This window comes from Homalodisca vitripennis, chromosome 1 (genome assembly GCF_021130785.1).
Source record: "Homalodisca vitripennis isolate AUS2020 chromosome 1, UT_GWSS_2.1, whole genome shotgun sequence".
Classification (NCBI taxonomy): Eukaryota; Metazoa; Arthropoda; class Insecta; order Hemiptera; family Cicadellidae; genus Homalodisca; species Homalodisca vitripennis.
The window spans coordinates 32200808-32216207 of NC_060207.1; the positions used below are offsets into that span (position 1 = coordinate 32200808).

General features: G+C 31.7%; 1 protein-coding gene across 6 annotated transcripts in view; it reads right to left on the reverse strand.

Moving 5' to 3' along the window:
- Window positions 1-9705, reverse strand: part of LOC124359444 — a 47477-nt gene extending 37772 nt beyond the window's left edge. For 3 of the 6 annotated variants that reach the window (XM_046812205.1, XM_046812199.1, XM_046812214.1), the window contains exon 1: window positions 9094-9703. In XM_046812205.1, the coding sequence (XP_046668161.1) occupies window positions 9094-9396 (303 nt within the window). In that variant the 5' untranslated portion in view covers window positions 9397-9703. Of the gene's footprint in view, window positions 1-9093 lie in introns of all 6 variants that reach the window. The other 3 variants (XM_046812223.1, XM_046812231.1, XM_046812190.1) reach the window with 2 other exon arrangements.
- Between the last annotated feature and the right edge of the window lie 5695 nt (window positions 9706-15400).

The window sequence follows — 15400 nt, forward strand, 5'->3', positions numbered from 1 at the left end:
TTCACTCAATAGTCGCACAAAAAGTGTTCTGTTAACAACGTCAGCACAGTCACCGGCCTCATCACTTGACGACATAGTCAGCACCCAGAATGGTAAGTGACTGACAGACAGCAGACAAGTGAGTCATGCACCGACGAGCCGGTACATGGATATCCCAGATAAACAGGACTCCGTAGGAACGTTGAGTTTTGTTCACCAACATGCGGTGAGGGGTTATCGATAAGAGAAGGAAAATAAAAGTGAAGTAAATGCTATAGGGTAGTAAATGCTTCACCAACTCCGGACGGCCGAAGTACTTACTACCCAGTGGAAGTATATTATTATTCACATCGTTCTGAGAAAATGCTACTACTTCGAAGTATTTACTTCAAGTTAAATACTACTTTTTATTCACTTCACCCAATAATTTATACATAGATAAGGAAGGTCTACCCTTCTTATCAAGGATAGCTGACCTTTGGACAGTGACTGACTTATCTCTGACAACCTAATCTACCTTCATCTACAATTAAACTATCATTGTCTAGTTTGACTTATATTTTCATATCTGTTGGATGGCTCAATGGGTTGTGTGACAGACTTTGAATCTGAAGGTTCAGGTTCAAAACTACATCGTAACTTTATACTTTTTATGTCACAAATTAGTTAAATTATCCTCTCTTAATTGAAATATTAATATATTTTTCATACTCTTTTACAAATTCTTCCATATTTTACTATTTATTTCATTCTTAGGCCTATTTTATAATTCCTATATTTCCTATAACAAAGAAAATAAGTCTTCCGTGTCAGTTGAAGCATCATTGACAGTCTTCTTCAAATTGTTTAGCAATATTCTTTCTTTTTCTATCTGGATTTTTTGGAGTTCCATTTGTTGCAGCAACACTGCACGCTGTAATTGCGGAGTGGACATATCCCTTGTTTCGTCCGTTTCTAGCATTGACAAGCCTTTTCGCTCCTTTTCTCACAGCTACCACAGGCTGCTTGATGTAATCCACTGAACAACTTGGCTGGTGTTCTACTTCCATGTTATCAGCTCCCTTCTGTTTAGATGAGGTTGTGTTTTTAGCAGATTCACCTTCACAAATTCCTACTGAAGCAGCTCCTGGCACCTTTTTAAAAACAGGATTTTCTTCTTATGTAAGGAGCAGTAAGAACTCTTTCTCCCAGTCTTTAAGTTTAATTTTTTTGTTTCCAGTTGCTGTTCTATCAGTTTTTTTTCTTTATTTTTGTTTTCATGTTGTTCAGCATTTGAGAGTTGCGCCGGAGTAACTATTTTCCCGGTGGCTTTAGAATATTCTGAACATATGATATCCCAAGCTTTCTTCTTAGCACACATGACACTTGGCACTTTAGACTTTTCTACGACAACTGAATTTTCACTCAATAGTCGCACAAAAAGTGTTCTGTTAACAACGTCAGCACAGTCACCGGCCTCATCACTTGACGACATAGTCAGCACCCAGAATGGTAAGTGACTGACAGACAGCAGACAAGTGAGTCATGCACCGACGAGCCGGTACATGGATATCCCAGATAAACAGGACTCCGTAGGAACGTTGAGTTTTGTTCACCAACATGCGGTGAGGGGTTATCGATAAGAGAAGGAAAATAAAAGTGAAGTAAATGCTATAGGGTAGTAAATGCTTCACCAACTCCGGACGGCCCGAAGTACTTACTACCCAGTGGAAGTTTATTATTATTCACATCGTTCTGAGAAAATGCTACTACTTCGAAGTATTTACTTCAAGTAAATACTACTTTTTATTCACTTCACCCAATAATTTATACCATAGATAAGGAAGGTCTACCTTCTTATCAAGGATAGCTGACCTTTGGACAGTGACTGACTTATCTCTGACAACCTAATCTACCTTCATCTACAATAAACTATCATTGTCTAGTTTGACTTATATTTTCATATCTGTTGGATGGCTCAATGGGTTGTGTGACAGACTTTGAATCTGAAGGTTCCAGGTTCAAAAAACTACATCGTAACTTTATACTTTTTATGTCACAAATTAGTTAAATTATCCTCTCTTAATTGAAATATTAATATATTTTTCATACTCTTTTACAAATTCTTCCATATTTTACTATTTATTTCATTCTTAGGCCTATTTTATAATTAAAAAAAAAAAAAAAAAAATCAAAAAAATGAAAAGAAAGCAGAAGTCTCATAATTGTGGAAAACTGTTCAAAAAAACTATTAAAATCAAAACCATCTATACAATGTTCTGGTCAGTGTCTACAGTGGTATCACCTTGCAATGTACAGACATAAATTACTCTCAATTTAAAATTATTGCAGAATCCAAATCAAAACTGGAGCTGTTATATGTGCACCAATAATAAAAATAACAATCTATCTGATATCTGTGGTATATCCAAAGTATTGGAAACTAAATCTGATGAAGGTAATGATGACGAAGATAGTGAATTTATAAATAAAACTACTAGATAAACACTTGAAACTCTTAAACTTAGTTGTAGACACCTTAAATAAAGGCTTAATAGCAGCCAATGAAGAAATAAAACAACTCAAGATTCATAACAATAACCTAGAAATGTTAGTCCTTCAAAAAAAGAAGAAGAAATAATGAAATTATTAAATAAAAATACCAGCAGTTTCTCCTACTCACAATCTCCAACATGTTTGCCTGAAAAAATGAAAAAGAAAACTTTGATAAAGACAAAAAAAAACTTAAAAACATTTACACTGCCATTGAGAAAAACTCTTTTCAAGTGCTTGAGGGTCGCATTGATGATCCAGAGGAAGTTTGTAGTGTGATCGGAATTTTACCTTTAAACTCCAGTAGATCTAAAAACAAAACAAAGATCACACCGACTAGAAAAACACAGCAGAGTAATCCAGCCAAAGAAAAAAATAACAAAGAGGAAAATTTTGCTTGCTGCGGACAGTCATGGCCGGGACCTTGCACCGATTCTCGAAGCCAAACTAGGCAGCGGTTACGAGGTAACGGTAGTCAGCAGTTCGGGAGCCCCTTTTAACTACGTAGCCAACAACCTGCAGGACTTGACTAGGAGTTTTACCTTTAATGATCATGCTGTCTTACTCGCTGGGACAAACGACATCACAGACTCTACTAGTGCTAGTGTAGTTAATTTTAATTTTAATACATTTTCTAATATAACTCTCAACACTAACATGTCAATAATCGGTATCCCTCATAGATTAGATCAGCCTGCTCTCAATGAGAGTATAAGAAAAGTAAATGTAAAGATTGAGGAGGCTGCTAGTAATGTAAAATTATGTAATTTTATTGACACGAGTTCACTACATCTTACACATTATACTAAATTTGGACTACACTTAAACAAATCAGGTAAACTTTTTTAAACCGAACTAATTCATCAGTCTTTAAAGGTGAAAAAACCCACAATTGTACAAAAAAAGACATCCATACACCAGGACAAACATACATATAGTAAAAGCAAAGCTCCTTCACCGGAAAACAACTCCACTTTTTTAATCAATAAACCCCTCACACTTCATGTGGCAACTATTGATCCATCAGCTGACATTATTCTACATAACATCCATGCATCAACACCTAATGAGAACTCTGCAAAATACATAAATAAACCAAAAACATCCAGCGCAAGAAAATATTAACAGTAACCTAGCCTGTATATCACATTCACAAAAACAATACTTCTCTAACCTGTAAGAACCGTATAGATTCACAAAAAAAACAAATATTAATAATATAAAAACCTTAACCTTATTACACCAAAATGCTCAAAGTATCCTAAATAAAGTTATACAGCTGGAGTAATCTGAGTCATGATGTAAATGTAGATATAAATTGCTATAAGTGGAACATTGGTTGTCAGCAAAAAAATTAAAATATTTTCAGATAAAAAATTACGTTGTAGCCTCAATTTATTGTAGAATTAGTTTGACACGGGGAGGTTCTTGTCTTCTTGTAAAAAAATCATATACAATTTATTGAACGTAATGATATTTGTAAATTTTAGTGAAGACTTTGTTTTTGAATGTTCCTCTATAGAGTTAATTTCAACTAATTCTAATAAATTAAATTAAATATTTTAACTGTTAGTTGTTACAGAACACCAGACTCCGATATTCATATATTCATTTCCAAGTTGCAATTGTTATTTGAATTAGCTTTGAAAGAGAAAAAGTACTTAGTTGTCTTAGGTGATTTTAACATTAATTTATTAAACCATAACTCAGAGTCTTTAGCTTTTAAGAATATTTTAAAATGTTATAATTTTAAATATTTTATAAATGAACCTACTAGAGTTACCAAAATGTTGAATCTTGTTTAGATAATATTGTTAGTAACATACCTCAGAATCTTGCTATCAAGTCTTAACCTTCACTCTGGCTTTTTCAGATCATAATTTTCTCAAATTTTGAAAATAAATGGTCAATAATTTATTACTAAAAAATGAAAATAGTAAAATAATTACACATAGGATATTTTCTGAGCAGGGTCATAGAATGTTTCATGACTTTCTCCAAAAGGAGGACTGGTTTGATGTGATTTCTGGTGAATCTGTTGATGCAAATTTCTCAAAATTTGTTGATAAGCTGATATTATATTATGAATTAGCATTCCCATTAAAAACAATAACAAAACTTAAGTCAAGTCCATATTCCTGGGTAACTGATGTGGTTAGGGCAAGTGCTGTCCTGTCAAGGGAGCTGTTTGCCAGAGCCAAGTCAATAAACACAGAAAATAGCTGGAAAGAATATAAAACTTACCTTAAACATCATAAGAAAATAGTCCTTTATGCAAAAAGAGAACCCCTAGTAAATAAAATACAATCCTCTAAAAAATATTCCAAGAAACAACTGGAATATCATTTAATTCAGAGACTAAATCATTCGCTTCTGTAAAAAACATTAATCTAATTGTTAATGGACAAGATATTACTGAGCCAATGGATGTTGCAATAGCATTTAACAGGCACTTCACAAGTGTACCTCATATTATCTCAAACCAACTTGACTTGCTGAATTCAAGGCATTACGATCCACAAAATTTTTTGCCAAATCCATTTGTTAATGGTTCATTTTATCTCTATCCTGTTTGTGAAAAAGAGATAATTGAAGTTATAAGTAAATTTAAATCAAGTAAGCCACCAGGCCTGGATGGAATACCTCCAAGGATATTGAAGGAACACATCCCACATCCTGTCAAAACCTCTTTGCTCTTTGGTGAATAGCTCCCTGACTCACAGAGTCTTCCTGAACGTCTCAAGGTAGCCAGAGTAACTCCAATATTTAAAAACAATAATTCAAATCTTGCAAGAAAATTACAGACCTCTTTCAGTTTTTTCAAAATTATTAGAAACTATTGTAAAATTACGGCTTGAAAATTTTTTAAAATCATTCTCAATAATAAATAAAAAATCAATTTGGTTTTCAATCTAATTTGTCAACTTCAGATGCTATCATAAAGTTTAACTGATTATGTGCTAACTGCCTTGGACCAGGGACAGTCGACCTGTGGCCTGTTCTGTGACCTCCGGAAGGCTTTTGATTGTGTAGACCATGAAATTTTGTTAAATAAATTGGAGTATTATGGTATCAGAGGAGTTGCTCTCAATTGGTTTAGTAGCTTTCTGAGGGATCGCAGCCAGGTAGTAGAGATAGTTCAAAACAGTGCTGGTTCTGTCCATAAATATCTATCTCCTGCCCGCTATTTGGAGGCAGGCGTTACCCCAAGGGTCAGTTTTAGGTCCAATATTATTTTTAATTTTTATAAACGACTTACCCAAGCAGTTTCAATTTATGTGACAAATTAATTCTCTTTGCTGATGACACCACTATTTTGATTAAATCTGACAATAAAACTGAACTATCTCAAAAATTATATGATAACATTAGTTTGATTTTTAAACTGGCTTAAAGCTAACAAACTATCCTTAATATTTCCAAAACATCCATACTTAATTTTCACTTTATTAGAAACTTTAGAGAACAACTTGAAATAACTTTTTACCAAAGTAAACTTACTTCTACAAAAAATTGTAAATTTCTTGATGTTACTTTAGATGACAATCTTAGATGGGAAAATCACATCAGTCAGTTAAATGGGAAACTAAATTCAGCATGTTATGCTATTCGTAAAATTAGAGACTTGACTGACTTAAGAACAGCAAAAACTATTTTATTTTGGCTATTTCGAATCTGTGTTGAGATATGGAATTGTTTCCTGGGGAAGTTCACCATTTATTGAACAGGTTTTCAAAACTCAAAAGAGAGCAATCCGAATTCTAGGAAATTTGAAATTTAATCAATCATTTAGAGGACATTTTTTTAATCTTCAAATTTTAACAGTAAGAAGTATTTACATAATGGAAGTTTTAACTCAAACATATAAAAGAATACAGTCCAATCCCTTTATCTCCCATCATAACAACACAACACGTAATAGTTATTCTCTACCTGTTCCTATACAAAGAACAACCCATTTTAAAACATCTTTCTCTTACAATAGTCAGCATTTTTTTAAACAAATTACCTTTAGCATGGAGAGAGATTCCTACATTAAAGGCTTTCAAAAAAAACTATTAAAGAATACATGCTTCAAAACTGAAATTTATACTTTTGACGATTATCGTCCGAATTCACCAGAAAAATAATTAAGATGTGAAAATATCATACCACCTAGTATTAGCTATATGTTACTTGTGTTGTAGTTAGTATTTTTTTTTTTAATTGTTATTTAGTGTTTAGTGTTATTATTCTTGACGAGCCTTATAACATTGTAATGTTCTATTGGGCTAATAAATCATTTCATTTCATTTGTGGATTTAGGCTTATTTAAATCTTAACAATGTTTTTCAACATATGTAATTCAGCAAAAATTAAAATAATAATATTACTTATATAATTTTAATTCAATAATAATTATAACTAAAACCCAAACATTTACAGATTTTTAAAAAACCTGTACAATTCCATTAACATTTATAACAGAGTTTACGTTAATCCAGTTATACTTGATTCCCATATGTATCAATAGGTCAAGTATTATAACAGTAGTGTTCAACAAGTATAAAAGAACTATGTATAAATCACTGATACAATAATGAAACAATTTGAATATCTATCCTAAATACACTGTAATAAGTCATTTAAGAGTTACTACTGCATAATCTGATCATAACCTTATTACACAAACATCACTTATACCATAGTTTATGTAGAGGATGGATCAGCTGCACACACTATGATCAAAGAACCTGAAGAGTAGGTAAATACATTTACTTTATCCCTTTCATAATATTTGTTGATTTTCATATGCAAAAAGCTTATAAAGTGAATAAGATAGCAACAAGTTTGTGGAGAGTCCTAAAACTTAAAAATCCTATAAAAAGGAACTAGTAGTCAAATGGGGTGACACCAATGCCTCTGGCCAACAGCGCAGGCTAGGGCAGCACATAAGGTGATGCCTAGAAAAAAATATCCTTCAAGATAATACAAGGGTCATCTGAAAAGTAAGGTCCATAACGCCGTAACTAATCGAGTGGTGAGCGAACTGCACAATGTATTTCTAATTGATAATGTGGGATTCTGATTTGATTATGGTATTGGCCACTTATTATAATGCAGCCTATGAGGTTTTATTAAGAACAGATCTAGACTGCAATATAATAAGCAACTTCCACTACAATCGAATCATGATTATAGAATCATCGATATTCATTACTTTTATAGTGAAATACTAATAAAAATGTGGAACAAAATTACGTAATAGGTATTTCAAATAACGATAGTTATGTTTGTTTTAAATCTTAAAATATATTAACGATACATCAAAAACTATCTATGCTATACACATTTAAACTATGTTTAATGCTTTTAAAGTCATATTATAAAAAGCTTTAATTTTTAATGTAAAAGAAATGTGTTTCTTCCAGATTATATAAAATAACTAAACTTTTTTTAAACTATGTTTGAGCAGAGTAGTACTTACAATTATGTACTTCAGCCAATCTGAAATGGTATTTCTGCATGTACTGATGCCGTCAAAACTACATTCAATAATTAAAAAGGCATAGTTTATATGATTTAAACTGAAAAAAGTACATGATTTTCAATATATTCATAATAACAAATTTAGAATGTTCAAAATAGTCTTCTCAAGTACATTTTTTTTCTAACTTTTCTTGCAGTGAAACACTATTTGATTTCCACCTTTAATTCTAGGTTTCTTCATTTTACTGAAAACTGGACACTTCAGATTTAAAGGAGCAAGGTTATTCATTATCTAGTAACCATTTAAAACATTGTTCAATGTTTAAAAATACATTTTGAGACAATAATTGCATGTTCATTGCCATTGATTTTGCGGATATCACTAGCCTACTCATTATGTAAATAAAATAAAAAACAGAGCTGGTAGTAATGATTAAATATAAACATCTTGGCCTGAAGGTCAAATGCTCAATAGTTTTGTTACTTCTAATCGATAATCATGATCCGATTGTGGTGGTAGCCGCTTATTATAGCCTACTACAGTCCAGACCAACATTCTCACCACACCTGCGGGAAAATGTTACAAAATATAAACATACTGTATTGTAGGCTGAGCAAAATGAAGGACTTCTTTCCAGTGCTGTCAATGCACAAGTACAGTGATTTGCCTTTAAAAAATAAGAGGCATTGACTTCAGAGAGTTCAGGACAAGACTAAGGATATAGCTAGAAGCAATCCACTATATTCTATTAAGGAATATTTTGAGACAGACCTGGACAGAATCATTGCCATACCACCAAAATAACGTGTAAGAGATATAAATATGTGTTTAATGTTGTATAAAATGTATATTCTGACACAATGAATCTGGCGCCGCTGGTCAGTGATGAAGTGGAAGGTATCAAAGTAACTTATCCAATTTTTTATCATACTTTATCACAAAATTTATTATATGCAGTATATACAAAACCAACATGACTGTGACATAATCATGTTGTGTCCTTCGTCCAAAATATTCTGCTGCCTTGCTGAAAATCTTATTCATAGTCTAGGCTATGGTTTAATTATGACTAGACCTAGGCTTTAAATGTAATATAGAGATATTAGACTTACCTGACTGAAAACCTGTTCGACTTCATCACTGTCGGGATCATCACCCCATAAATCATCACTAGAACATTTACTTTTTCTGATATCAGGGCTTGAGTTTCTGCTTGAATATCGTATTGATCCTGATAATCCAAAACGTTTGTCTATATCAAGTTTTGGTTTTTTAGAAATAGGTTGATAAATCTCAGAGTTAGAATCCTTGCTTGAAGAGGACGAAAACGCACCTAGGAACTTGCTACTACTTCTTTGACTACAATTTAAATATTTCTTCTCATCCATGGTAAACAGCCAATTTTCTGAGTCCATTAAATTATATCATAGATGTATACATAAATACCTTACGAATATTTAAACCGGGCACTGCTCACTTTTTAATCAACATCAATCACTCCATTCCTTTCAGAACCATTATCATATTTATCATTAAGTATGGAAGGTAAGCCTACAGATAAACATATATCTACTGACGAATTAAAATTTCAAATTACATTGAAATTTAATAAATTTAATGTGAAATTAAAAAATATACTACAAATTGAAAGTGAATATTATTATGTTCATAGTATGTTTTACTGCATTGCAATTTTGTAATTCAAAACAAAATATTTAACCAAAACACAAAACCTCATGGCAAATAGTACCAACGGACAAAAAGTTAAAAATCAAGTTCAAAGAGGATGAGAGAGGTACGTACGTATTATTATGTAGTTTTCTATCTCCAGCAAATAGAGGCCGTACAGTCGTATCCTTAATAGTAATTGAAATATGTGCATCCAATAGGATTTTTCAGCTCTATAAAAAACTCAGTATATTGTAATAATGACGGAATAATATTTTTATTAAATAGTAAACCAATGTAAATATGAAAAAATGAAAATTAATATTAAAATTCAAATTATTAACATATAATTATAAATTATCAAACAAAATTATAACAAACAATGTTTTTTAACACAACGAGTTACTAATAAAAACTATTACGTTTGAATTAGTGAAATTGTCACCACGGTTTTAGCTACTGTCAGAAGTTTCAATCCCGGGTTGGCCTGCACTCGATATTCAGTTGTTTTATCAAATTTTTCGATTGTTTTTATCAAATTAAGAGTTTTATATTACAATTTATTTTACTTTACGTTATTTAAACAATAAACAACAAGATGTTAATATTTTTGAGAATGTGTAAATGACGATGGATGTGCGGAAATTGTATAAGATAAACAGTTGAAAGTGCTTGGCGTATGATTAAGAGAAGTTTGAGGGGTAAAATACCGACAGACTGTCTAGCAGATCATCTTTGTTGTTTTTTGTATTCTGCCTGTATGGGAGAGAATCCTTTCATCCATCTCACAACTGTGGTTACTCACTGATATCCGGGCAAGCTATAAATGCCTTAACGTTTCTAAGTTATTTGGGTCTAGTCAAAAGTTTATTTAGATTTAAGTTAAATTTATTTGACTAGAAATTGTATTGTATTATTTTGTTTTAATTTATTAGGTATAATTCTTGTTACGTAAGATTATTACATAATATCGAAGTTGAACAATATATCGAAGTCGATAGTATAAATCCACTAACGAGAATAGACTACTTATTTAAAAAACTTCCCCCCCCCCCGACAATCCTCTTCTAAACTCCTCACATTACCCTTCTCGATTCTTGCAGCGATGCTATCGGTTATTCTGAAACATCGTATTGTAATTGAGTAGTTCTGTGTAGAAAGGGCGTATCCCGGTATACGCCCTTCTTCGGGAGATAGCATTTTTATCTTCTTCATATTTATGTTCACAACTATACAAAGTTTTATTCCTCTGCGCCTTTCCATTTTTCTGCGTAAATTTATTAACATGTCTGAGTTTGGCAGAAATCAGGTTTTTCTTTTTTCAGGGATTGTAAGGTCGTTTTTCATTATATTTTCTCACTTAAATACACACGCTGTGTTGTATGTGTGAACATTGTAATATGTTCAACATACAATCTGAGGAAAATTGTAAAGTTAGTAAAAAAACTTATACATTCTGAGGAAACACATCTTACAAGTGATAGTAAGTCAACAACACCCAATAGACATGTACAGTAGTTCTGAACTGTTGCAAAGTAAGCTGTGATAATAATGTAAATAGAAATGTCTAGAAAACATTATTGACGTGACAACGTCTTAAATTAGGTTGCGGCTCGGAGTCACTCATGAAAAAATGTAACGCCCGGTAACGTTACGATGCCCGTCCAGTGGGTCCGCCGCACGGGATCCGCACGGGATAAAGCAGATAACTGTGGGTCCGCCGCACGGGATAAAAGCAGATAACTATGTTTATTCGTGAAAATGTGGAGTGCTTAGATTCGTCATTTACAACAACTACAACAATAAAGGTAAATAATTGTACACTGATATTTCATTATCGTAAACTATGATTGATTGATTAATTGTTAGATTGACACAAAAGTTGAGAAACTGAGTTTATAGGTTATGTCATACTATTGACAAATGTTGATAGTGTTAAGTATATTATTAGTTTAAATCACTCTGCAATCAATCGTAATTCAGTCGATTGAGAAGAAACAGCGCGTATTGCTAGTCAAACATTTAAAATAACAAATTATAACCTCTAACCTGTCATAACAGTGCGACCAAACAAACGAACTAAACCGACCAATCACCACGCGCGGAGTTAGAATTTAACTGTGTTTAGCAATAATTTCAAATTCCAATTTTAGTAAATGTTTTATTCAACTTTACCATTTACAATAACAAATTTTAATTAATTTCAAATTATGTACAATGTTTTAGTAAACAAAATATATTTCTATAGTTAAAATTTGTGCAATTCTTATTTTCATTCAATTCCTTGTTCCTATTGTGCAATTTAATAATATTCATATCAATAAATATTCTACCGAGAAAAAGACGTTGTCACGTAAAATCTTCGCCCGTAAAACCGACTTTACAGGCAACCATAATTTTTTACCAGTTTTACACATCTGTATCAAAGGAGCAGCAAGATACAGAACTGGCTGGTTTCCTAAAACCGTAGAGACGAAAACACAGTTAGTACGTGCTTAGAAAGAAAAGAGACGTTACATGGAAATACCTAATTAAAGTACATGGAAAAGAGAAGTGTATTTGCAGGCAATTCAAACTTATGTTATTCCAAATAAAAACACGTTTAAGTATAATACAGAACAAGGTTTTGTCCGGAGAATTGTTTGATGAAAAACAAGGTAAACATGTCAATCGTTCCTTCCAAATTAATAATGATGTTTAGGAAATGGTAAAAACTCACCGTGCTTCTATTCCGAGTCGTGAGTCACACAATTATAGAAACAAAAGTATGAAACGATACTTCAAAATCCTTATTTAACGACACAAATATTGTATAGTTAGTTGTTATAGGCTACAAACTGGCAAACACTTGAAGCCACATTACAAAACATATCATGTATTGTTTGCATAAAACGAACCTTAGATTTATGTATCTGCTAACTGATATGTGTGACTATTGATCGGAAAGTGTGGTTAAACTTAAAATAAATTCAAATGATGAATGCAAGATAAATTATGGTATGCACAAAAAAATATAAGGCTTGAAGATTGAAATAGATTGAAATAGATCAATCTTACGACATTACAAGGATTTTGACTCCTTACATAACTTATAAAATAACACTATTTAACCAAATTAATATAATGTTAGAACTTAATTAATGAATCAGGTCTATGGAAAAAAGCGTATAAAAAACAAGACGGACAACCACATCCATAATAAGGGCATACACAAGATTTTTTCCAAATAACAATATTTATTTTATATATTTATTAAAAATGTAATCACTTATGAATTGGGGTTCAGTTTAAAATGAATTTATATTTAACTCTATGTGTCCGGGCTGAAAAGTAAATACATTTACTATGGCAAGTCTGTGAATTATATTACATTCCACTTCTCAAATCTCAGCACTGTATACATAGAACTTATTAATTGAAGAGGTGGATTCCAAAAGGAGCTAAGTCATTTTTAAAAATTTTCAGGAAATGGTAAAAACAGTTTAGATAGGTAAATTTGAACATATGTTTTAATTGTTTTAGAGGTATAGGGAAACAATTTATGTTATTAATCTATTGATAGGCGCATTAGTGCAACCGACAGCTAACTGTAGCGAGCCCTCTAACGATCAAAACACAGTTTGTACGATCTGTGCAGACTGGACGGTTTTGAACTAGCCCTTTGTTAGAAACCCGAAATTAACTTACTAATAAGAACAAAATTGGTTCTTTATTATTTTGGGACTATCTAGACCTCCACAATAAGTTTTTTTTTTAACTTTTTCAAGCAAGTAACCAAGAGTAAGGCACTAAATTTAAACATACAACATGCTTATTTTATCTAACGATAAAACTCTTAAGGTTTTTGAAGTGAAAACTTCTTTAGGCGCGTTGAGCGTTTTGGTAGAGGGTAAAACCCTCGGTTCGCGTCACCGACATGCTAATGATACTAACCTGCATGAAAAAGTCAGTCTCGCTGTGTTTTTTAACCGTAGACTTGGCCGCGGACTACTAACCTGCATGAAAAAGTCAGTCTCGCTGTGTTAAAACTGTCCCGGCGGAGTATGAAAACAGACTGCGAAAATCAGTGACCTTTACGGCTTCCTCTCGCGATTTAAAAGTGAAGCCAATGTCGTACAACTCTGTAAGATGCGTCAAATTAAAGCTCTTAATATTGGCAATCTATTGGTTACATTTTTAAATATTAAAAAAAATTTCGAAATAATTTTGATTATTGTTTACATTTTACATAGCGTTTACAATGACAAGAAAAAAGTAGTAAGCGAGGATTTTTTTTTATTTTTTGGTCAGACAAAATTTGTCAGCGAGAAAGTTGTGTGAAAATAGATGAATATTTTTTTTGTAATTTATCATTTTTTTATTGGAAGTTTAGTTTAGCCTGTAGTAGCGTATGAAGTGATGAGTGAACGTTTCTGCCGGAACTGTAGTTGGCGCATTGGCTCACTGATACCGTATTAACTCAATAAATTAGTTTATTGTGCAATAAAAATACCTTTACGAAAGAACCAAGTTAATTTAACTAATTTATTAGTTTTAAAAATATTGTGGGTTTAATTGTTATTGCAATTATATACTTTATCCGTAAGTAAAGTTAAATTGACCACATGGGAAGTTCAAAAGTGAGTATGAAACATATTAATATTTTTATACAGATAAATGAATAATGAAAACAACGAATATATTTTTAATATTTGTACGAATATTTTTATTTAAAATTTAGCATTATTCATTTTAATTATGTTTTTAATATTTAACCTCTTCATCATGAAATGAGTATTATTACGGTATAAGATTTATCTTACTAGCGTGGTAAAATAGATTTCTAGTTATTTGATAATATTTTTTCGTGGATTTTAAAATTGGAAAATTAAAAACGCGTCACATTTACAATTACAGATGTACTGCTACTATAACGTATTGTTAATTACTCTCAACTTAATAGTTTCGTTTTCACTTCTATCGGCAGTCCCACGACTGCTACTGTTTTTTTTTATTGTAACACTTTCTGACTCAACATTGGCTAAATGAGATATATTCACTTTAAGCATACGTTGGGTGTGTTAGTCCAAGCATTTCTTACTCACCTCCGTCCATGCAACAGTTAGTAACATTTCCTGTGGCAGGCTATATATCCTGAAGAGGTCAAAGCTATGTAACATTAAATTATGTTTAAAGTTTTGTAATTCCATTGCTAGTTTAACATTTTAAGTAGGATGTGTTAACCCAGGAGATAACAATTTAATACTTAAATTATTGTTTATTGCTAATTTTAAACATTTTATTTTACATACACACGTTTCGACATTTAAGCCGTCTTCATTATACATTTGAATAACCTCTGAAACAAAGAAGTAAATATTCACATATAGAACATTTAAACTGATGTTAAATTTATAATGATAATTTATTTTTGTAATTTTGATCGGTGTTATATATTTTTTTTAAGTATGCAGTTCTTCTTTTGTGATTAATATGTAAAATTTTGAGACATTTTCAATGTATTTTTTTTACTATGGTTCGTTTCTAATAAATATTCAGCAAAATTCTAATTTATTGTTGACATGTTATTTGCTATCAAATAAAATGTCTAAAAAGGGATTTAGTTTCATATTTTTTGTATTGATAAATGTATCAGATGTTTAACTACAAATATTTTTGGCAGTTCAGGCTACGGCAGCACTGATTACCAGAGGCACTCGTTATCAAACCCTGGCTTCTGAAATGTCAATGTTTTACCTGGTAAAGTATTAT